The sequence below is a fragment of the Poecile atricapillus genome, chromosome 37 (assembly GCF_030490865.1).
Source record: "Poecile atricapillus isolate bPoeAtr1 chromosome 37, bPoeAtr1.hap1, whole genome shotgun sequence".
In the NCBI taxonomy this organism is placed as follows: Eukaryota; Metazoa; Chordata; class Aves; order Passeriformes; family Paridae; genus Poecile; species Poecile atricapillus.
In genome coordinates, this window is record NC_081285.1 from 2088708 (window position 1) to 2112543 (window position 23836).

Below are 23836 nucleotides of genomic sequence, written 5' to 3' on the forward strand. Positions count from 1 at the left end.
CCCAAAAACATCCCCAAAAATACACCAAAAACAGCCCAAAAACACCCCAAAAACACCCCCAAAACACGCCCAAAACACCCCAAAAACAGCCCCAAAAACACCCCAAAAACACCCCAAAAACACCCCAAAACACCCCAAAAATACCCCAAAAACAACCCCAAAAACACCCCAAAAATACCCCAAAAACACCCCAAAAATACCCCAAAAACACCCCAAAAACAGCCCCAAAACACCCCAAAAACACCCCAAAAAAATCCCAAAAACATCCCCAAAAACACCCCAAGAAACATCAAAAAAACATCCCAAAACCACCCCCAAAAACAACCCCAAAAACACCCCAAAAACACCCCAAAAACATCCCCAAAAACAACCCAAAAACACCCCAAAAACACCCCAAAAACACACCCAAAACCACCCCAAAAACAGCCAAAAACACCCCAAAAACACCCCAAAACCAGCGGTAACACCCCAAAAACACCCCAAAAATACCCCAAAAACATCCCCCAAATCACCCCAAAAACCCCAAACACCCCAAAATCCCCCAAATCACCCCAAAAACCCCAAACACCCCAAAAACCCCCAAAACCCAAAACCCCAAAAACCCCAAAAACCCCAAAATCACCCCAAAATCACCCCAAAAACACCAAAAACCCCCAAACACCCCAAAACCCCAAAAACCCCAAAAACCCCAAAATCACCCCAAAAACCCCCAAAACCCCAAAATCCCCCAAAATCACCCAAAAACCCCAAAAACCCCAAAACCCCAAAATCACCCCAAAACCCCAAAAACCCCCAAAACCCCAAAAACCCCAAAATCACCCCAAAAACCCCAAACACCCCAAAATCCCCCAAAACCACCCCAAAAACCCCAAACACCCCAAAATCCCCCAAAATCACCCCAAAAACCCCCAAAATCACCCCAAAAACCCCAAAAACCCCAAAAACCCCAAAAACCCCAAAAACCCAAAAACCCAAAAACCCCCAAACCCCAAAAACCCCAAAACCCCAAAACCCCAAAAACCCCAAAACCCCAAAACCCCAAAAACCCCAAAATCACCCCAAAAACCCCAAAAACCCCAAAAACCCCAAAACTGCAAAAACCCCAAAAACCTCAAAACCCCAAAATCACCCCAAAAACCCCAAAATCCCCCAAAATCACCCCAAACACCCCAAAAACCTCAAAAACCCCAAAAACCCCAAAATCACCCAAAAACCCCAAACCCCCCCCAGGTCCCCCCGGGTTTGGGGTCCCCGATGGGGTCGGGGGCGCCCCCAAAACCCCCGGGGGAGTTCGGGGCATTTTGGGGCATTTTGGGGCCTTTTGGGGCATTTTGGGGCATTTTGGGGCCTTTTGGGGCATTTTGGGGAATTTTGGGGCATTTTTGGGGCCTTTTGGGGCTTTTTGGGGCATTTTTGGGGCATTTTGGGGCCTTTTGGGGCATTTTGGGGCATTTTTTGGGTTCTGAGAACAATTTTGGGGTGATTGGGGAGGTTTGGGGTGGTTTTGGGGTGAATTTGGGCTATTTGGGGTGATTTTGGGGTGATTTTGGGATATTTGGGGGGATTTTGGGGTGATTTGGGGTGGTTTGGGGTGATTTTGGGGTGATTTTGGGGCGATTTTGGGGTGATTTTGGGGTGATTGGGGAGGTTTTGGGGTGATTTTGGGGTGGTTTTGGGGTATTTGGGGTGATTTTGGGGTGGTTTGGGGTGATTTTGGGGTGATTGGGGAGGTTTGGGGTATTTGGGGTGGTTTTGGGGTGTTTTGGGGTGATTTTGGGGTATTTGGGATGATTTTGGGGTGATTGGGGAGGTTTTGGGGTGATTTTGGGGTGTATTTTGGGGTGTTTTGGGGCGATTTTGGGATATTTGGGGTGATTTTGGGGTGATTTTGGGGTGGTTTTGAGGTTGTTTTGGGGTTGTTTTGGGGTGATTTGGGATATTTGGGGGTATTTTGGGATATTTGGGGTGATTTTGGGATATTTTGGGTTATTTGAGGTCCTTTTGGGGTGATTTTAGGATATTTTGGGATTTTTGGGGTGGTTTTGGGTTGATTTTGGGGCGATTTTGGGCTGTTTTGGGGTCCCCCAGAGCGCGAGGCCGAGAGTGAGGATGAGGAGGAGGAGGAGCCGCTGGAGATGAAGAAGCCGACGACCGACGAGGTTTGGGGGCATTTGGGGCAATTTTGGGGTCCAAATCTCGGCAGTTTTGGGGTCCCCAGCTCTGGGGGGGTTCCCAGGTGGAATTTGGGGTTCCCAGGTGGAATTTGGGGTTCCCAGGTGGAATTTTGGGGTTCCCAGGTGGGATTTGGGGTTCCCAGGTGGATTTTGGGGTTCCCAGGTGGAATTTTGGGGTTCCCAGGTGGATTTTGGGGTTCCCAGATGGAATTTGGGGTTCCCAGGTGGAATTTGGGGTTCCCAGGTGGGAATTTTGGGGTTCCCAGGTGGAATTTTGGGGTTCCCAGGTGGAATTTGGGGTTCCCAGGTGGATTTTGGGGTTCCCAGGTGGAGTTTTGGGGTTCCCAGGAGGAATTTTGGGGTTCCCAGGTGGAATTTGGGGTCCCCAGGTGGATTTTGGGGTTCCCAGGTGGAATTTGGGGCTCCCAGATGGATTTTGGGGTTCCCAGGTGGAATTTTGGGGTTCCCAGGTGGATTTTGGGGTTCCCAGGGGAAATTTTGGGGTTCCCAGGTGGAGTTTTGGGGTTCCCAGGTGGAATTTTGGGGTTCCCAGGTGGGATTTTGGGGTTCCCAGATGGATTTTGGGGTTCCCAGGTGGAATTTGGGGGTTCCCAGGGGGAATTTGGGGTTCCCAGATGGATTTTGGGGTTCCCAGGTGGAATTTGGGGGTTCCCAGGTGGAATTTGGGGGTTTTTGGGATTTTGGGGTTCCCAGGATGAGTTTTGGGGTTCCCAGGTGGAATTTTGGGGTTCCCAGGAGGAATTTGGGGTTCCCAGGTGGAATTTTGGGGTTCCCAGGAGGAATTTGGGGTTCCCAGGTGGAATTTGGGGGTTCCCAGGTGGAATTTTGGGGTTCCCAGGTGGAATTTGGGGTTCCCAGGTGGAGTTTTGGGGTTCCCAGTTGGGAATTTTGGGGTTCCCAGGTGGAATTTGGGGTTCCCAGTTGGAGTTTTGGGGTTCCCAGGTGGATTTTGGGGTTCCCAGGTGGAATTTGGGGTTCCCAGATGGAGTTTTGGGGTTCCCAGGTGGATTTTGGGGGTTCCGAGGTGGAATTTGGGGTTCCCAGGGGGAATTTGGGGTTCCCAGGTGGATTTTGGGGTTCTCAGGTGGAATTTGGGGTTCCCAGGTGGAATTTGGGGTTCCCAGGTGGAGTTTTGGGGTTCCCAGGTGGAGTTTTGGGGTTCCCAGGTGGAATTTGGGGGTTCCCAGGTGGATTTTGGGGTTCCCAGGTGGATTTTGGGGTTCCCAGATGGAATTTGGGGTTCCCAGGTGGATTTTGGGGTTCCCAGGTGGAATTTTGGGGTTCCCAGATGGAATTTGGGGTTCCCAGGTGGAGTTTTGGGGTTCCCAGGAGGAATTTGGGGTCCCCAGGTGGAATTTGGGGTTTTTGGGATTTTGGGGTTCCCAGGTGGATTTTGGGGTTCCCAGGTGGGAATTTTGGGGTTCCCAGGTTGAATTTTGGGGTTCCCAGGTGGAATTTGGGGTTCCCAGTTGGAGTTTTGGGGTTCCCAGGTGGATTTTGGGGTTCCCAGGTTGGAATTTGGGGTCCCCAGGTGGATTTTGGGGGTTCCCAGGTGGAATTTGGGGTTCCCAGTTGGGAATTTTGGGGTTCCCAGGTGGATTTTGGGGTTCCCAGGTGGGATTTTGGGGTTCCCAGGTGGAATTTGGGGTCCCCAGGTGGAATTTGGGGTTTTTGGGATTTTGGGGTCCCCAGGTGGAATTTGGGGTTCCCAGTTGAAATTTTGGGGTTCCCAGGTGGAATTTGGGGTTCCCAGGACGAATTTGGGGTTTTCAGGTGGAATTTTGGGGGTTCCCAGGTGGATTTTGGGGTTCCCAGGTGGGAATTTGGGGTTCCCAGGTGGAATTTTGGGGTTCCCAGGTGGGAATTTGGGGTTCCCAGGTGGATTTTGGGGTTCCAGGTGGAGTTTTGGGGTCCCCAGGAGGGATTTTGGGGTTCCCAGTTGGGATTTTGGGGTTCCCAGGGGGATTTTGGGGTCCCCAGATGGAATTTTGGGGTTCCCAGGTGGGAATTTGGGGTTCCCAGGGGGAATTTGGGGTTCCCAGGGGGAATTTTGGGGTTTCCAGGTGGAATTTTGGGTTTTTTGGGATTTGGGGTTCCCAGGAGGAATTTGGGGTTCCCAGGTGGAATTTGGGGTTCCCAGGTGGGAATTTGGGGTCCCCAGGTGGAATTTGGGGTTCCCAGGTGGAATTTTGGGGTTCCCAGGTGGAATTTGGGGGTTTTTGGGATTTTGGGGTTCCCAGGTGGAATTTTGGGGTCCCCAGGAGGAATTTGGGGTTCCCAGGAGGATTTTGGGGTTCCCAGGTGGGATTTTGGGGTTCCCAGGTGGAATTTTGGGGTTCCCAGGTGGATTTTGGGGTTCCCAGGGGGAATTTTGGGGTTCCCAGGTGGATTTTGGGGTTCCCAGGGGGAATTTTGGGGTTCCCAGGTGGGAATTTTGGGGTTCCCAGGTGGGATTTTGGGGGTCCCAGTTGGAGTTTTGGGGTTCCCAGGTGGAATTTTGGGGTTCCCAGGTGGAATTTGGGGTTCCCAGTTGGATTTTGGGTTCCCAGGAGGAATTTGGGGTTCCCAGGTGGGATTTGGGGTTCCCAGGTGGGATTTTGGGGTTTTTGGGATTTTGGGGTTCCCAGGTGGAATTTTGGGGTTCCCAGGTGGGAATTTTGGGGTTCCCAGGTGGATTTTGTGGTTCCCAGGTGGAATTTGGGGTTCCCAGGGGGAATTTGGGGTTCCCAGGTGGGAATTTTTGGGGTTCCCAGGTGGATTTTGGGGTTCCCAGGTGGATTTTGGGGTTCCCAGGTGGAATTTTGGGGTCCCCAGATGGAGTTTTGGGGTTCCCAGGGGGAATTTGGGGTTTTCAGGTGGAATTTGGGGGTTCCCAGGTGGAATTTTGGGGTTCCCAGGTGGAATTTGGGGGTTCCCAGGTGGATTTTGGGGTTCCCAGGTGGAATTTGGGGTTCCCAGGTTGGAATTTGGGGTTCCCAGGTTGGAATTTTGGGGTTTTTGGGATTTTGGGGTCCCCAGGTGGAATTTGGGGTTCCCAGGTGGAATTTTGGGGTCCCCAGGTGGAATTTGGGGTTCCCAGGTGGAATTTTGGGGTTCCCAGGTGGATTTTGGGGTCCCCAGGTGGATTTTGGGGGTTTTTGGGATTTTGGGGTTCCCAGAAGGAATTTTGGGGTTCCCAGGTTGGAATTTGGGGTTCCCAGGGGGAATTTTGGGGTTCCCAGGTGGAATTTGGGGGTTCCCAGGTGGATTTTGGGGTTCCCAGGTGGGATTTGGGGTTCCCAGGTGGATTTTGGGGGTCCCAGGTGGGAATTTGGGGGTTCCCAGGAGGGATTTTGGGGGTCCCCAGGTGGATTTTGGGGTCCCCAGGTGGAATTTTGGGGTTCCCAGGTGGAATTTGGGGTTTCCAGGTGGATTTTGGGGTTCCCAGGTGGATTTTGGGGTTCCCAGGTGGGATTTTGGGGTTCCCAGGTGGAATTTGGGGTTCCCAGGTGGATTTTGGGGTTCCCAGGTGGGAATTTTGGGGTTCCCAGGTGGAATTTGGGGGTTCCCAGGAGGAATTTGGGGTTCCCAGGTGGAATTTGGGGTTCCCAGGTGGAATTTGGGGTTCCCAGGTTGGAATTTTGGGGTTCCCAGGGGGAATTTGGGGTTCCCAGATGGAATTTTGGGGTTCCCAGGTGGATTTTGGGGTCCCCAGGTGGGATTTGGGGTTCCCAGGTGGAATTTGGGGTTTTTGGGATTTTGGGGTTCCCAGTTGGAGTTTTGGGGTTCCCAGATGGAATTTTGGGGTTCCCAGGTGGAATTTTGGGGTTCCCAGATGGATTTTGGGGTTCCCAGGAGGAATTTGGGGTTCCCAGGTGGATTTTGGGGTTCCCAGGTGGAATTTGGGGTTCCCAGATGGAATTTGGGGGTTCCCAGGTGGATTTTGGGGGTTTTTGGGATTTTGGGGTTCCCAGGTGGATTTTGGGGTTCCCAGGTGGATTTTGGGGTTCCCAGTTGGAATTTTGGGGTTCCCAGGTGGATTTTGGGGGTTCCCAGGAGATTTTGGGGTTCCCAGGTGGATTTTGGGGTTCCCAGGTGGGATTTTGGGGTTCCCAGGTGGAATTTGGGGTTCCCAGGGGGAATTTTGGGGTTCCCAGGTGGATTTTGGGGTTCCCAGGTGGAATTTGGGGTTCCCAGGTGGAATTTTGGGGTTTTTGGGATTTTGGGGTTCCCAGTTGGAGTTTTGGGGGTTCCCAGGTGGAATTTGGGGTTCCCAGGTGGAATTTGGGGTTCCCAGGTGGATTTTGGGGTTTTCAGGTGGAATTTTGGGGGTTCCCAGGTGGATTTTGGGGTTCCCAGGTGGGAATTTGGGGTTCCCAGGTGGGAATTTTGGGGTTCCCAGGTGGATTTTGGGGTTCCCAGGTGGAATTTTGGGGTTCCCAGGAGGAATTTTGGGGTTCCCAGTTGAAATTTTGGGGTTCCCAGGTGGAATTTGGGGTTCCCAGGTGGAATTTTGGGGTTCCCAGGTGGATTTTGGGGTTCCCAGGTGGATTTTGGGGTTCCCAGGTGGGATTGGGGGTTCCCAGGTGGATTTTGGGGTTCCCAGGTGGAATTTGGGGTTCCCAGGTGGATTTTGGGGGTTCCCAGGTGGGAATTTTGGGGTTCCCAGGTGGAATTTGGGGTTCCCAGTTGGGATTTTGGGGTTCCCAGGGGGAATTTGGGGTTCCCAGGTGGAATTTTGGGGTTCCCAGGGGGATTTTGGGGGTTCCCAGGGGGAATTTTGGGGTTCCCAGGTGAAGTTTTGGGGTTCCCAGGTGGATTTTGGGGTTCCCAGGTGGAATTTGGGGTTCCCAGGTGGGAATTTTGGGGTTCCCAGGTGGAATTTTGGGGTTCCCAGGGGGAATTTGGGGTTCCCAGGTGGATTTTGGGGTTTTTGGGATTTTGGGGTTCCCAGGAGGAATTTTGGGGTTCCCAGAAGGAATTTGGGGTTCCCAGATGGAATTTGGGGTTCCCAGGTTGGAATTTTGGGGTTCCCAGGTGGAATTTTGGGGTTCCCAGGGGGAATTTTGGGGTTCCCAGGGGGAATTTTGGGGTTCCCAGGTGGGAATTTTGGGGTTCCCAGGTGGAATTTTGGGGTTCCCAGGTGGGAATTTGGGGTTCCCAGGTGGAATTTTGGGGTTCCCAGGTGGAATTTTGGGGTCCCCAGGCGGGAATTTGGGGTCCCCAGGTGGAATTTGGGGGTTCCCAGATGGGAATTTTGGGGTTCCCAGGGGGATTTTGGGGTTCCCAGGAAGATTTTGGGGTTCCCAGGTGGAATTTGGGGTTCCAGGTGGAATTTTGGGGTTCCAGGTGGAATTTTGGGGTTCCCAGGTGGGATTTTGGGGTTTTCACGTTCCTGGGTGAAGTTTTTGGGGTTTTTGGGGTCCCCGAGTGTTTTGGGGTCCCATTTCGGGGTTTTTGGGGTCCCATTTCAGGGTTTTGGGGTTTTTGGGGTCCCATTTCAGGGTTTTTGGGGTCCCATTTCGGTTTTTTGGGGTTTTTGGGGTCCCATTTCGGTTTTTTGGTGTTTTTGGGGTCCCATTTGGGATTTTGGGGTCCCTGAGTGTTTTGGGGTGCTCCATTTGGGGTTTTTGGCGTTTTTGGGGTCTCATTTTGGGTTTTTGGGGTCCCATTTGGGTTTTTGGGGTCCTATTTCGGTTTTTTGGGGTTTTTGGGGTCCCATTTCGGTTTTTTGGGTTTTTTGGGGTCCCATTTCAGGGTTTTTTGGGGTCTCATTTGTGTTTTTTGGGGTCCCATTTCGTTTCTTTGGGGTTTTTTTGGGGTCCCATTTCAATTTTTTGGGGTTTTTTGGGGTCCCATTCCGGGTTTTTTGGGTTTTTTTGGGGTCTCATTTGTGTTTTTGGGGTCCCATTTCGTTTTTTTTGAGGTTTTTGGGGTCCCATTTCAGGATTTTTGGGGTTTCATTTGGGGATTTTTGGGTTTTTGGGGTCCCATTTCTGGTTTTTGGGGCTTTTGGGGTCCCATTTTGGGTTTTTGGGTCCCATCCTGGAGTTATTGATGTTTTTGGGTTTTTTGGGTTCCCATTTCGGGTTTATGGGGTCCCATTTTGGGGTTTTGGGGGTTTTTGGGGTCCCATTTCGGTTTTTTGGTGTTTTTGGGGTCCCATTTCAGGGTTTTTGGTGTTTTTGGGGTCGCATTTTGGGTTTTTTGGTGGTTTTGGGTTCCCATTTCAGTTTTTTTGGTGTTTTTGGGGTCCCATTTTGGGTTTTTTGGTGGTTTTGGGGTCCCATTTTGGGTTTTTTGGTGGTTTTGGGGTCCCATTTCAGGGTTTTTGGGGTTTCATTTGGGGATTTGGGGGTTTTTGGGGTCCCATTTCGGTTTTTTTGGTGTTTTTGGGGTCCCATTTCGTTTTTTTGGTGTTTTTGGGGTCCCATTTCGGTTTTTTTGGTGTTTTTGGGGTCCCATTTCGGTTTTTTGGTGTTTTTGGGGTCTCATTTGTGTTTTTTGGGTTTTTTGGGGTCCCATTTCGGTTTTTTGGGTTTTTTGGGGTCCCATTTCAGTTTTTTTGGTGGTTTTGGGGTCCCATTTCGGGTTTTTGGGGTTCCCTTTTGGGTTTTTTTGGGGTCCCATTTCAGTTTTTTGGTGTTTTTGGGGTCCCATTTGGGTTTTTGGGGTCCCATTTTGGGTTTTTTGGTGTTTTTGGGGTCCCATTTCGGTTTTTTGGGTTTTTGGGTCCCATCTCAGGTTTTTGGGGTTTTTGGGGTCCCATTTTGGTTTTTTGGTGTTTTTGGGGTCCCATTTCAGGGTTTTTGGGGTCCCATTTCGTTTTTTGGTGTTTTTGGGGTCCCATTTCGGTTTTTTGGTGGTTTTGGGGTCTCATTTCAGGGTTTTTGGGGTTTCATTTGGGGATTTTGGTGTTTTTGGGGTCCCATTTTGGGTTTTTGGGGTCCCATTTGGGTTTTTTTGGGTTTTTGGGGTCCCATTTCGGTTTTTTGGGGGTTTTGGGGTCCCATTTTGGGTTTTTGGGGTCCCATTTGGTTTTTTTGGGGTTTTTGGGGTCCCATTTCGGTTTTTTGGGGGTTTTTGGGGTCCCATTTTGGGTTTTTGGGGTCCCATTTTGGGGTTTTGGGGATTTTTGGGGTCTCATTTTGGGGTTTTGGGGTTTTTGGGGTCCCATTTTGGGTTTTTGGGTCCCAGCTCAGGTTTTTGGTGTTTTTGGGGTTCCATTTCTGGGTTTTTGGGGTCCCATTTGGGGGTTTTTGGGGTCCCATCCCAGGGTTATTGAGGTTTTTGGTGTTTTTGGGGTCCCATTTCAGGGTTTTTGGGGTTTCATTTGGGGATTTTGGTGTTTTTGGGGTCCCATTTTGGGTTTTTGGGGTCCCATTTGGGTTTTTTTGGGTTTTTGGGGTCCCATTTTGGGGTTTTGGGGTCCCATTTTGGGGTTTTGGGGATTTTTGGGGTCTCATTTTGGGGTTTTGGGGTTTTTGGGGTCCCATTTTGTGGTTTTGGGGTTCCATTTCGGTTTTTTTGGTGTTTTTGGGGTCCCATTTTGAGGTTTTTGGGGTCCCATTTTGGGGTTTCTGGGGTCCCATCCCGGGGTTATTGAGGTTTTTGGTGTTTTTGGGGTCCCATTTTGGGTTTTTGGGGTCCCATTTCATTTTTTTGGTGTTTTTGGGGTCCCATTTGGGTTTTTGGGGTCCAATTTGGGTTTTTTGGTGTTTTTGGGGTCCCATTTCAGGGTTTTTGGGGTTTCATTTGGGGATTTTGGTGTTTTTGGGGTCTCATTTCGTTTTTTTGGTGTTTTTGGGGTCCCATTTCGGGTTTTTTGGTGTTTTTGGGGTCCCATTTCGGTTTTTTGGTGTTTTTTGGGTCCCATTTTGGGGTTTTTTGGGTTTTTGGGGTCCCATTTTGGGTTTTTGGGGTCCCTGAGTGTTTTGGGGTGCTCCATTTGGGGTTTTTGGCGTTTTTGGGGTCCCATTTCGGGGTTTTGGGGGATTTTGGGACTCCATTTTGGGTTTTTGGGGTCCCATTTTGAGGTTTTTGGGGTTTTTGGTGGTTTTGGGGTCTCATTTCAGGGTTTTTGGGGTTTCATTTGGGGTTTTTGGGGTCCCATTTGTGTTTTTGGTGTTTTTGGGGTCCCATTTCGGGTTTTTTTGGGTTTTTTGGGGTCCCATTTCCTTTTTTTGGGGTTTTTGAGGTCCCATTTCGGGTTTTTTGGGGTTTTTGGGGTCCCATTTTGGGTTTTTTTGAGTTTTTGGGGTCCCTGAGTGTTTTGGGGTGCTCCATTTGGGGTTTTTGGTGTTTTTGGGGTCCCATTCCGGGGTTTTGGGGGGTTTTGGGGTCTCTTTTTGGTGTTTTTTGGGGTCCCATTTTGAGGTTTTTGGGTCCCATTTTGGGGTTTTTTGGGTTTTGGGGTTCCATTTTGGGGTTTTTGGGGTCCCTGAGTGTTTTGGGGTGCTCCATTTGGGGTTTTTGGCGTTTTTGGGGTCCCATTCCGGGGTTTTGGGGGGTTTTGGGGTCTCTTTTTGGTGTTTTTGGGGTTCCCATTTGGGGGTTTTTGGGGTCCCATCCCGGAGTTATTGATGTTTTTGGGGTTTTTGGGGTCCCATTTTGGGGTTTTGGTGTTTTTGGGGTCCCATTTCAGGATTTTTGGGGTTTCATTTGGGGATTTTTGGGTTTTTGGGGTCCCATTTCATGTTTTTGGGTTTTTTTGGGGTCCCATTTGTGTTTTTGGGGTCCCATTTCAGGTTTTTTTTGAGGTTTTTGGGGTCTCATTTGTGTTTTTGGGGTCCCATTTCAGTTTTTTGGTGTTTTTGGGGTCCCATTTTGGTTTTTGGGGTTTTTGGGGTCCCATTTCGGTTTTTTTGGTGTTTTTTGGGGTCCCATTTCAGGTTTTTGGGTTTTTTTGGGGTCCCATTTCAGTTTTTTGGGTTTTTTTGGGGTCTCATTTGGGTTTTTGGGGTCCCATTTGGGTTTTTTTGGTGGTTTTGGGGTCTCATTTCAGGGTTTTTGGGGTTTCATTTGGGGATTTGGGGGTTTTTGGGGTCCCATTTTGTGTTTTTGGGGTCCCATTTCGGTTTTTGGGTTTTTTTGGGGTCTCATTTGGGTTTTTGGGGTCCCATTTGGGTTTTTTTGGTGGTTTTGGGGTCTCATTTCAGGGGTTTTGGGGTTTCATTTGGGGATTTGGGGGTTTTTGGGGTCCCATTTCGGTTTTTTTTGTGGTTTTGGGATCCCATTTCGGGGTTTTTGGGGTTTTTGGGGTCCCATTTTGGGTTTTTGGGGTTTCATTTGGGGATTTTGGGGTTTTTGGGGTCCCATTTCGTTTTTTTGGTGGTTTTGGGATCCCATTTCAATTTTTTTGTGTTTTTGGGGTCCCATTTTGTTTCTTTGGGGTTTTTGGGGTCCCATTTCGGTTTTTTGGGTTTTTTGGGGTCCCATTTCAGTTTTTTTGGGTTTTTTGGTGTCTCATTTTGTGTTTTTGGGGCGCAGGGCACGGCAGGCAGCGAGGTGACGGCCACCGAGGCCATGTCCACCCTGGTCACCTACGTGGAGCCCGTCAAGTTCAAATCCTTCCAGGCGGCCCAGAGTGAGGATTTGGGGCAAATTCGGGGAAATTTGGGGTCTGGGGGGGCTGGGAGGGAATTTTGGGGGGAAATTTGGGGAGTTTGGAGGGAAATTGGGGAGTTTGGGGGGAAATTGGGGAGTTTGGGGGGAAATTGGGGAGTTTGGGGGGAAATTGGGGAGTTTGGAGGGAAATTTGGGGAGTTTGGAGGGAAATTGGGGAGTTTGGGGGGAAATTGGGGAGTTTTGGGGGAAAATTGGGGAGTTTGGGGGGAAATTGGGGAGTTTGGGGGGAAATTGGGGAGTTTTGGGGGGAAATTGGGGAATTTGGGGGGAAATTGGGGAATTTGGGGGGAAATTGGGGAGTTTGGAGGGAAATTGGGGAGTTTGGAGGGAAATTGGGGAGTTTGGAGGGAAATTGGGGAGTTTGGGGGGGAAATTGGGGAGTTTGGGGGGAAATTGGGGAGTTTGGAGGGGAAATTGGGGAGTTTGGGGGGAAATTGGGGAGTTTGGGGGGAAATTGGGGAGTTTTGGGGGGAAATTGGGGAATTTGGGGGGAAATTGGGGAGTTTGGAGGGAAATTGGGGAGTTTGGAGGGAAATTTGGGGAGTTTGGAGGGAAATTGGGGAGTTTGGGGGGGAAATTGGGGAGTTTGGGGGGGAAATTGGGGAGTTTGGGGGGAAATTGGGGAGTTTGGGGGGAAATTGGGGAGTTTGGGGGGGAAATTGGGGAGTTTGGGGGGGAAATTGGGGAGTTTGGGGGGAAATTGGGGAGTTTGGAGGGAAATTGGGGAGTTTGGGGGGAAATTTGGGAGTTTGGGGGGGAAATTGGGGAGTTTGGAGGGAAATTGGGGAGTTTGGGAGGGAAATTGGGGAGTTTGGAGGGAAATTGGGGAGTTTGGGGGGAAATTGGGGAGTTTGGGGGGAAATTGGGGAGTTTGGAGGGAAATTGGGGAGTTTGGAGGGAAATTGGGGAGTTTGGGGGGAAATTGGGGAGTTTGGGGGGAAATTTGGGGACTTTGGGGGGAAATTGGGGAGTTTGGGGGGAAATTTGGGAGTTTGGAGGGAAATTGGGGAGTTTGGGGGGAAATTGGGGAGTTTGGAGGGAAATTGGGGAGTTTGGGGGGAAATTGGGGAGTTTGGAGGGAAATTGGGGAGTTTGGAGGGAAATTGGGGAATTTGGAGGGAAATTGGGGAGTTTGGGGGGGAAATTGGGGAGTTTGGAGGGAAATTGGGGAGTTTGGGGGGAAATTGGGGAGTTTGGGGGGAAATTGGGGAGTTTGGGGGGAAATTTGGGAGTTTGGGGGGGAAATTGGGGAGTTTGGAGGGAAATTGGGGAGTTTGGAGGGAAATTGGGGAGTTTGGGGGGAAATTGGGGAGTTTGGGGGGAAATTTGGGAGTTTTGGGGGGAAATTTGGGAGTTTGGGGGGGAAATTGGGGAGTTTGGAGGGAAATTGGGGAGTTTGGAGGGAAATTTGGGGAGTTTGGAGGGAAATTGGGGAGTTTGGGGGGGAAATTGGGGAGTTTGGGGGGAAATTGGGGAGTTTGGGGGGGAAATTGGGGAGTTTGGAGGGAATTGGGGAGTTTGGGGGGAAATTGGGGAGTTTGGAGGGAAATTGGGGAGTTTGGAGGGAAATTGGGGAGTTTGGGGGGAAATTGGGGAGTTTGGAGGGAAATTGGGGAGTTTGGAGGGAAATTGGGGAGTTTGGGGGTCCTGGGACTGATTCTGGTTAATTTTGGGGTTGATTTTGGGGTTTTGAGGTTGAATTGGGGGGGTCTGGGGTTGGATTTTGGTGTTTTGGGGTTGATTTTGGTGTTCTGGGGTTGATTTTGGGGTTTTGGGATTGATTTTGCGATTTTGGAGCTGGATTTTGGTGTTTTGGGGTTGGATTTTGGGGGTCTGGGGCCGTATTTTGGGGTTTTGGGGTTGATTTTGGTGTTTTGGGGTTGATTTTTGGTGTTTTGAGGTTGATTTGGGGGGGGTTGGGGCTGGATTTTGGGGTTTGGGGTTGATTTTGGGGGTTTTGGGTTGATTTTGGTTCATTTTGGGGTTGATTTTGGTGTTTCGGGGTTGAATTGGGGGTTTTGGGGTTGATTTTGGGGTTTTGGGGTTGATTTTGGGGATTTGGGGTTGATTTTGGTTCATTTTGGGGTTGATTTTGGTGTTTTGGGGTTGAATTGGGGGGTTTGGGGTTGATTTGGGGGATTTGGGGTTGATTTTGGGGGTTTTGGGGTTGATTTTGGGGGTTTTGGGGTTGGATTTGGGGGGGTTTGGGTTGATTTTGATGTTTTGAGGTTGATTTTGGTGTTTTGGGTTGATTTTAATGTTTTGGGGTTGATTTTGGTATTTTGGGGTTGATTTTGGGGTTTTGGGGTTGATTTGGGGGTCCTGGGACTGATTCTGGTTCATTTTGGGGCTGATTTTGGGGTTTCGAGGTTGATTTGGGGGAGTTTGGGGCTGGATTTGGGGGTTTTGGGGTGAATTTTGGTGTTTTGGGGTTGGTTTGGGGGGGTTGGGCGCAATTCAGGGGGGTTTGGGGCTGATTTTGGGGTTTGGGGCTGGAATTTGGGGTTTTGGGGTTGATTTTGATGTTTTGGGGTTGATTTGGGGGGGTTGGGGCTGGATTTTGGGGTTTTGGGGTTGATTTTGGTGTTTTGGGGTTGATTTGGGGCGGTTTGGGGCTGGATTTTGGGGTTTTGGGGTTGATTTTGATGTTTTGAGGTTGATTTGGGGGGGTTGGGGCCGGATTTTGGGGTTTTGGGGTTGATTTTGGTGTTTTGGGGTTGATTTGGGGCGGTTTGGGGCTGGATTTTGGGGTTGATTTGGGGGTTCTGGGGTTGATTTTGGAGTTTTGGGATTGATTTTGCGATTTTGGAGCTGGATTTTGGTATTTTGGGGTTGGATTTTGGGGGTCTGGTGCCGTATTTTGGGGTTTTGGGGATGATTTTGGGGGTTTTGAGGTTGATTTTGGGGGGTTTGGGTTGATTTTGGGGTTTTGAGGTTGATTTTGGTGTTTTGGGGTTGGATTTTGGGGTTTTGGGGTTGATTTTGGTGTTTTGGGGTTGATTTGGGGGTTTTGGTGCCAGATTTTGGTGTTTTGGGGTTGATTTGGGCGGTCTGGGGTTGGTTTTGGGTTTTTGGGGTTGATTTGGGGACGTTTGGGGTTGGTCCTGTGCGACTCTGGGTATTTTGGGGTGAATTTTGGGGTTTTGGGGCTGGATTATGGGGTTTTGGTGTTGGATTTTGGGGGTCTGGGGCTGGATTTTGGTGTTTTGGGGTTGATTTTGGGGTTTTGGGGTTGATTTTGGGGTCCTGGGACTGATTTTGGTTCATTTTGGGGTTGACTTGGTGGGTTTTGGTGCCGGATTTTGGTGTTTTGGGGTTGATTTTGGGGTTTTGGGGTTGATTTTGGGGTTTTGGGGTTGATTTTGGTGTTTTGGGGTTGTTCCTGCCCATCTCTGGTTATTTTGGGGTGAATTTTGGTGTTTTGGGGTGAATTTTGGTGTTTTGAGGTTGTTTCTGCCCATCTCTGGGTATTTTGGGTGAATTTTGGTGTTTTGGGGTTGTTCCTGCCCTTCTCTGGGTATTTTGGGGTGAATTTTGGGGTTTTGGGGTTGTTCCTGCCGTTCTCTGGGTATTTTGGGGTGAATTTTGGGGTTTTGGGGTCCCCAGAGCGCAACAGGAGCTTCGAGATGTCGTCGTTCGTGGAGACGAAGGGGCTGGAGCAGCTCACCAAGAGCCCCCTGGAGTTCGTGGAGTATCCCAAACTCGGGGGATTCGGGGCATTTTGGGGCATTTTGGGGCATTTTGGGGGGATTTGGGGCATTTTGGGCAGTTTTTGAGAATTTGGGGGGATTTGGGGCAGTTTTTTGGGGCTATTTCGGGCAGTTTTGGGGCAGTTTTTGGGTCTGGTTTTGGGCAGTTTTAGGGCAGTTTTGGGGCAGTTTTTGGGGGAGTTTCTGGGGCTATTTCGGGCAGTTTTGGGGCAGTTTCTGTGCAGTTTTTGGGGCAGTTTTTGGGGCAGTTTTGGGGCAGTTTTTGGGGCAGTTTTTGGTCCAGTTTTGGGGCAGTTTTTGGGGTAGTTTTGGGGCAGTTTTTGGGTCACTTTTGGTCAGTTTTTGGGCAGTTTTTGGGCAGTTTTTGGGCAGTTTTTTGGGCAGTTTTTGGGGCCATTTTTGGCAGTTTCTGTGCAGTTTTTGGTCAGTTTTTGGTCAGTTTTTGGGCAGTTTCTGGTCAGTTTTTGGGGCAGTTTTTGGTCAGTTTTTGGGGCAGTTTTTGGTGCAGTTTTTGGTGCAGTTTTTGGGCAGTTTTGGGGCAGTTTTGGGGCAGTTTTTGGGTCAGTTTTGGGGCAGTTTTTGGGGCAGTTTCTGTGCAGTTTCTGTGCAGTTTTCGGGCAGTTTTGGGGCAGTTTTTGGGGTAGTTTTTGGGGCAGTTTTTGGGGCAATTTTGGGGCAGTTTTGGGCAGTTTTGGGGCAGTTTTTTGGTCAGTTTTTAGGTCATTTTGGGTCAGTTTTGGGTCAGTTTTTGGGCAGTTTTGGGTCAGTTTTGGGTCAGTTTTTGGGTCAGTTTTTGGGGCAGTTTTGGGTCAGTTTTGGGTCAGTTTTTGGGCAGTTTTGGGTCAGTTTTGGGTCAGTTTTTGGGCAGTTTTTGGGCAGTTTTTGGTCAGTTTTGGGGCAGTTTTGGGGCAGTTTTGGGGCAGTTTTGGGTCAGTTTTGGGTCAGTTTTTGGGGCAGTTTTGGGGCAGTTTTGGGTCAGTTTTTGGGGCAGGTTTTGGGGCAGTTTTGGGGCAGTTTTGGTCCAGTTTTGGGTCAGTTTTTGGGGCAGTTTCTGTGCAGTTTCTGTGCAGGTTTTTGGCAGTTTTTGGTGCATTTTTTGGGGCAGTTTCTGTGCAGTTTTTGGGGCACTTTGGGGCAGTTTTTGGGGCAGTTTTTGGGGCAGTTTTGGGTCAGTTTTTGGGGCAGTTTTGGGGCAGTTTTGGGTCAGTTTTGGGTCAGTTTTGGGGCAGTTTTTGGGCAGTTTTTGGGTCAGTTTTGGGCAGTTTTTGGGCAGTTTTTGGTCCAGTTTTGGGTCAGTTTTTGGTCAGTTTTTGGGTCAGTTTTGGGCAGTTTTGGGTCAGTTTTTGGGGCAGTTTTTGGGGCAGTTTTGGGTCAGTTTTGGGTCAGTTTTTGTGCAGTTTTGGGTCAGTTTTGGGTCAGTTTTTGGTCAGTTTTTGGTCAGTTTTGGGTCAGTTTTGGGTCAGTTTTGGGTCAGTTTTGGGTCAGTTTTTGGTCAGTTTTGGGTCAGTTTTGGGTCAGTTTTTGGTCAGTTTTTGGTCAGTTTTGGGTCAGTTTTGGGTCAGTTTTGGGTCAGTTTTGTGACAGTTTTGGGTCAGTTTTTGGTCAGTTTTGGGGCAGTTTTGGGTCAGTTTTGGGGCAGTTTTGGGTCAGTTTTGGGTCAGTTTTTGGTCCAGTTTCTGGTCAGTTTTGGGGCAGTTTTGGGTCAGTTTTTGGGTCATTTTGGGTCAGTTTTTGGGTCAGTTTTGGGTCAGTTTTGGGTCAGTTTTTGGTCAGTTTTTGGTCAGTTTTGGGTCAGTTTTGGGTCAGTTTTGGGTCAGTTTTGGGTCAGTTTTGGGTCAGTTTTTGGTCAGTTTTTGGTCAGTTTTGGGTCAGTTTTGGGTCAGTTTTTGGTCAGTTTTGGGTCAGTTTTGTGACAGTTTTGGGTCAGTTTTTGGTCCAGTTTTGGGTCAGTTTTGGGGCAGTTTTTGTTCCAGTTTTTGGTCAGTTTTGGGTCAGTTTGGGTCGGTTTTGGGTCAGTTTTGGGTCAGTTTTGGGTCAGTTTTTGGGTCAGTTTTGGGTCAGTTTTGGGTCAGTTTTGGGTCAGTTTTTGGGTCAGTTTTTGGGTCAGTTTTGTGACAGTTTTTGGTCAGTTTTTGGTCCAGTTTTGGGGCAGTTTTGGGTCAGTTTTGGTCCAGTTTTGGGGCAGTTTTGGGTCAGTTTTTGGTCAGTTTTTGGTCAGTTTTTGGTCAGTTTTGGTCCAGTTTTGGGGCAGTTTTGGGTCAGTTTTGGGTCAGTTTTGGGTCATTTTGGGTCAGTTTCTGGCAGTTTTGGTGCCCTTGACGCCCAGGTACAACAAGCGGCAGCTGAGCCGGGTTTACCCCAAGGGAACTCGCGTGGATTCCTCCAATTTCCACCCCCAGCTCTTCTGGAACGCCGGAGTGCAGATGGCAGCGCTCAACTTCCAGAGCCTCGGTGGGGACACCTGGGGACACCTGGGGACACCTGGGGACACCTGGGGACACCCAAAACACACCTGGGGACAGCTGGGGACACCTGGGGACACCCAAAACACACCTGGGGACACCTGGGGACACCTGGGGACACCTGGGGACACCTGGGGACACCTGGGGACACACCTGGGGACACCTGGGGATATTGGGGACACACCTGGGGACAGCTGGGGACAGCTGGGGACACCTGGGGGACACCTGGGGACACCTGGGGACACCTGGGGGGGCATGGGGACACCTGGGGGGGCATGGGGACACCTGGGGACACCTGGGGACACCCAAAACACACCTGGGGGACACCTGGGGACAGCTGGGGACACACCTGGGGACACCTGGGGACATCTGGGGGGACATGGGGACACCTGGGGACACCTGGGGGGACACCTGGGGACAGCTGGGGGGACACCTGGGGGACACCTGGGGACACCTGAGACACCTGGGGACAACTGGGGACACCTGGGGGGACATGGGGACACCTGGGGACACCTGGGGACACCTGGGGACAGCTGGGGACATTGGGAGGCACCTGGGAGACACATGGGGACATTGGGGACACCTGGGGACACCTGGGGACACCTGAACACACCTGGGGACACACCTGGAAAACACTTGGGTACACCTGGGGACACACCTGGGGGACATCCAGGGACACCTGAACACGCCTGGGACACCTGGGGACAGCTGGGGACAGCTGGGGACAGCTGGGGACACCTGGGGACACACCTGGGGGGACATGGGGACACCTGGGGACAGATGGGAGGGGGCTGGGGACACCTGGGGGGGGACACCTGAACACACCTGGGGACACCTGGGGACATTGGGGACACGTGGGGGGACACGTGGGGACACCTGGGGGGGCTGGGGATAGCTGGGGGGGCTGGAGACACCTGGGGACATTGGGGACACACCTGGGACACCTGGGGACACCTGGGGGGACACCTTGGGGGGGCTGGGGACACCTGGGGACACTTGGGGACATCTAGGGGGGCACCTGGGGGCACCTGGGTGTACCTGGGGAGACGTGGGACAGCTGGGGGGACACCTGGGGGACATCCAGGGACACCTGAACACACCTGGGACACATCTGGGGACACCTGGGGACACCTGAGCACCCCTGATCTCACCCCCGGTGTCCCCCCCGTGTCCCCCTCCTGTCCCCCCCATGTCCCCCCCGGTGTCCCCCCATGTCCCCTGTCCCGTGTCCCCCCTGTCCCGTGTCCCCCTGTCCCCCGGTGTCCCCTCTGTCCCCTGGCTGTCCCCTCTGTCCCCTGATGTCCCCTGATGTCCCCTGATGTCCCCTGATGTCCCCTCTGTCCCCTGCCATCCCCTGATGTCCCCTCTGTCCCCTGATGTCCCCTGATGTCCCCTGCTGTCCCCTGCCATCCCCCAATGTCCCCTGATGTCCCCTGATGTCCCCGGTGTCCCCTGATGTCCCCTGATGTCCCCCGGTGTCCCCAGCTGTCCCCTCTGTCTCCTGATGTCCCCTGATGTCCCCCGGTGTCCCCCAATGTCCCCTGCTGTCCCCTGATGTCCCCTGATGTCCCCCGGTGTCCCCCAATGTCCCCTGATGTCCCCTGATGTCCCCTGATGTCCCCCGATGTCCCCTGCTGTCCCCCGGTGTCCCCTGCTGTCCCCTGATGTCCCCTGCTGTCCCCTGATGTCCCCCAATGTCCCCTGATGTCCCCCGGTGTCCCCGTGTCCCCCCCGTCCCCTGCCGTGTCCCCCCTGTCCCCTGATGTCCCCTCTGTCCCCTGATGTCCCCTGATGTCCCCCAATGTCCCCCGATGTCCCCTGATGTCCCCTCTGTCCCCTGCCATCCCCTGATGTCCCCTGATGTCCCCTGATGTCCCCTGATGTCCCCTCTGTCCCCTGCCATCCCCTGATGTCCCCTGCCATCCCCTGATGTCCCCTCATGTCCCCCAATGTCCCCTGATGTCCCCTGCTGTCCCCCCTGTCCCCTGCCATCCCCTGCCATCCCCTGCCATCCCCTGATGTCCCCCGGTGTCCCCTGATGTCCCCTCACTGTCCCCTGATGTCCCCTGCCATCCCCTGCCATCCCCCAATGTCCCCTGCTGTCCCCTGCTGTCCCCTGATGTCCCCTGATGTCCCCCGGTGTCCCCTCATGTCCCCTCTGTCCCCTGATGTCCCCTGCTGTCCCCCGGTGTCCCGGTGTCCCCTGATGTCCCCTGCCATCCCCTGTCATCCCCCAATGTCCCCTGCTGTCCCCCGGTGTCCCGGTGTCCCCTGCTGTCCCCTGCCATCCCCTGCCATCCCCCAATGTCCCCTGCCATCCCCTGATGTCCCCTGCTGTCCCCTGATGTCCCCTGCCATCCCCCAATGTCCCCTGATGTCCCCTCTGTCCCCTGATGTCCCCTGATGTCCCCTGCCATCCCCTGCCATCCCCCAATGTCCCCTGCCATCCCCTGATGTCCCCTGATGTCCCCTGATGTCCCCTGATGTCCCCTCACTGTCCCCTGATGTCCCCCGGTGTCCCCTGCTGTCCCCCCTGTCCCCTGATGTCCCCTGATGTCCCCTGATGTCGCCTTCTGTCCCCTCCTGTCCCCTGGTGTCCCCCAATGTCCCCTGATGTCCCCCGGTGTCCCCCAATGTCCCCCGGTGTCCCCTGATGTCCCCTGCTCTCCCCAGCTGTCCCCTGCTGTCCCCAGCTGTCCCCTGCCATCCCCCGATGTCCCCTGATGTCCCCTGCTGTCCCCCGATGTCCCCCAATGTCCCCTGATGTCCCCGGTGTCCCCTGCCATCCCCTGCCATCCTCTGATGTCCCCTGCTGTCCCCTGCTGTCCCCTGATGTCCCCAATGTCCCCAATGTCCCCTGCTGTCCCCTGATGTCCCCTGCTGTCCCCTCTGTCCCCTGCCATCCCCCGATGTCCCCTGCCATCCCCCAATGTCCCCCGATGTCCCCCAATGTCCCCAATGTCCCCTGATGTCCCCTGCTGTCCCCTGCTGTCCCCTGATGTCCCCTGCTGTCCCCCGGTGTCCCCCAATGTCCCCTGATGTCCCCCGGTGTCCCAGACGTGCCGCTGCAGCTGAACCTGGCGCTGTTCGAGGCCAACGCGGGTTCGGGGTTTCTGCTGAAGCCGGAGCCGCTGCGGCGCCCGGACAAATCCTTCGACCCCTTCGCCGAGGAGCGGCTGGACGGCATCGTGGCCAACACCCTGCACGTGCAGGTACCGCGCCGGAACGGTGACAAACGGCACCAAAACGGCCCAAAATGGCACCAAATGGTACCAAAACGGCACAAAATGGTCCTAAACGGCACCAAAACAGCCCGAGACGGCACAAAATGGTCCTAAACGGGCCCAAAATGGCACCAAATGGCACCGAAACGGCACAAAATGGTCCTGAACAGCACCAAAACGGTGACAAACGGCACAAAATGGTCCTGAACGGCACCAAAACGGTGACAAACGGCACAAAATGGTCCTGAACGGCACCAAAACGGTGACAAACGGCACAAAATGGTCCTAAACAGCACCGAAACGGTGACAAACGGACCCAAAATGGCCCAAAACGGCCCAAAATGGCACCAAAACGGTGACAAACGGCACCAAAATGGCACCAAACGGGACAAAATGGCCCCAAACGGCACCAAAACGGCACAAAATGGTCCTAAACGGGCCCAAAACGGCCCAAAATGGCACTGAAACGGTGACAAACGGCACCAAAACGGCACCAAAATGGCACCAAAACGGTGACAAACGGGCCCAAAATGGCACCAAACGGGACAAAATGGCCCAAAATGGCCCAAAATGGCCCAAACGGCACCAAAACGGCACAAAATGGTCCTAAACGGGCCCAAAACGGCCCAAAATGGCACCAAAACGGTGACAAACGAGCCTAAAACGGCACCAAATGGGGCAAAATGGCCCTAAATGGCCCAAAATGGCACCAAATGGCACCAAAATGGCACCAGAATGGCCCAAATGGCACCGGAATGGGACCAAAACGGCCCAAATGGCACCAAACGGCACCAAATGGGCCCAAACGGCGCCAAAATGACACCAAATGGCACCAAAATGGCACCGGAATGGCACCAAAATGGCCCAAATGGCACTAAAATGGACCAAAACAGGCCCAAACGGCACCAGAATGGCACCAAACGGCACCAAAATGGGGCCAAATGGCACCAAAATGGTCCCAAACAGCACCAAACGGCACTGAAACTGCCCCAAATGGTCCCAAACGGCACCAGAACGGCACCAAAACGGCCCAAATGGCACCAAACGGCACCAAATGGGCCCAAACAGCACCAAAACGGTGACAAACGGGCCCAAAATGGCACCAAATGGCACCAAAACGGCACCAAAATGGCACCAAAATGGCACCAAATGGCACCAAAATGGCACCAAATGGCACCAAATGGCACCAAAATGGCACCAAATGGCACCAAAACGGCCCCAAATGGGCCCAAACGGCCCCAAAAAGCCCCAAAACGGACCAAACGGTACCGGGACAGCCCAAAATGGGCCCAAACGGCACCAAAATGGCACCAAAATGGCCCCAAAACGGCACCGGAACGGCCCTAAATGGGCTCAAAATGGCACCAAATGGCACCAAATGGCACCAAAACGGCGCCGGAATAGGAAAAAAGGGGCCAAAATTGCACCGGGACCATTTTTGGGGTTTTTGGGGTCAGTTTGGTGTTTTTGGGGTCAGTTTGGTGTTTTTGGGGTCAGTTTTTGGTGTTTTTGGGGTCAGTTTTGGTGTTTTTGGGGTCAGTTTTTGGTGTTTTTGGGGTCAGTTTTTGGTGTTTTTGGGGTCAGTTTGGTGTTTTTGGGCTCAGATTTGGTGTTTTTGGGGTCAGTTTGGTGTTTTTGGGGTCAGTTAGGGGTTTTTGGTGTTTTTGGGGTCAGATTTGGGGTTTTTGGGGTTTTTGGGGTCAGTTTGGGGTTTTTGAGGTCAGATTTGGTGTTTTTGGGGTCAGTTTTTGGTGTTTTTGGTGTTTTTGGGGTCAGTTTTTGGGGTTTTTGGGGTCAGTTTGGTGTTTTTGGGGTCAGTTTGGTGTTTTTGGGGTCAGTTTGGTGTTTTTGGGCTCAGATTTGGTGTTTTTGGGGTCAGTTTGGGGTTTTTGGTGTTTTTGGGGTCAGATTTGGGGTTTTTGGTGGTTTTGGGGTCAGTTTTTGGGGTTTTTGGGGTCAGTTTGGTGTTTTTGGGGTCAGTTTGGTGTTTTTGGGGTCAGTTTGGTGTTTTTGGGCTCAGATTTGGTGTTTTTGGGGTCAGTTTGGGGTTTTTGGGGTCATTTTGGTGTTTTTGGGGTCAGTTTGGTGTTTTTGGTGTTTTTGGTGTTTTTGGGGTCAGTTTTTGGTGTTTTTGGGGTCAGTTTTGGTGTTTTTGGGGTCAGTTTGGTGTTTTTGGGGTCAGATTTGGGGTTTTTGGGGTTTTTGGGGTCAGATTTGGGGTTTTTGGGGTCAGTTTGGGGTTTTTTGGTGTTTTTGGGGTCAGATTTGGTGTTTTTGGGGTCAGTTTTTGGTGTTTTTGGGGTCAGTTTGGGGTTTTTGGGGTCAGTTTGGGGTTTTTGGGGTCAGATTTGGTGTTTTTGGGGTCAGTTTGGTGTTTTTGGGGTCAGTTTGGGGTTTTTGGGGTCAGTTTTTGTTGTTTTTGGGGTCAGTTTGGTGTTTTTGGTGTTTTTGGGGTCAGTTTGGTGTTTTTGGGGTCAGTTTGGGGTTTTTGGGGTCAGTTTTTGGTGTTTTTGGGGTCAGTTTGGGGTTTTTGGGGTCAGTTTTTGGTGTTTTTGGGGTCAGTTTGGGGTTTTTGGGCTCAGATTTGGGGTTTTTGGGGTCAGTTTGGTGTTTTTGGGGTCAGTTTTGGGGTTTTTGGG

At 51.9% G+C, this 23836-nt stretch overlaps 1 protein-coding gene across 1 annotated transcript in view; it reads left to right on the plus strand.

Annotated features, from left to right (window-relative positions):
- Positions 1-23836, plus strand: part of LOC131591037 (1-phosphatidylinositol 4,5-bisphosphate phosphodiesterase beta-3-like) — a 117425-nt gene that overhangs the window by 61508 nt on the left and 32081 nt on the right. Inside the window, exons 15-19 of the mRNA XM_058861466.1 lie at positions 2089-2159; positions 11664-11760; positions 15408-15492; positions 17838-17962; positions 21031-21185. Coding sequence (XP_058717449.1) covers positions 2089-2159; positions 11664-11760; positions 15408-15492; positions 17838-17962; positions 21031-21185 — 533 coding nt within the window. The remainder of the gene's footprint in view (positions 1-2088; positions 2160-11663; positions 11761-15407; positions 15493-17837; positions 17963-21030; positions 21186-23836) is intronic.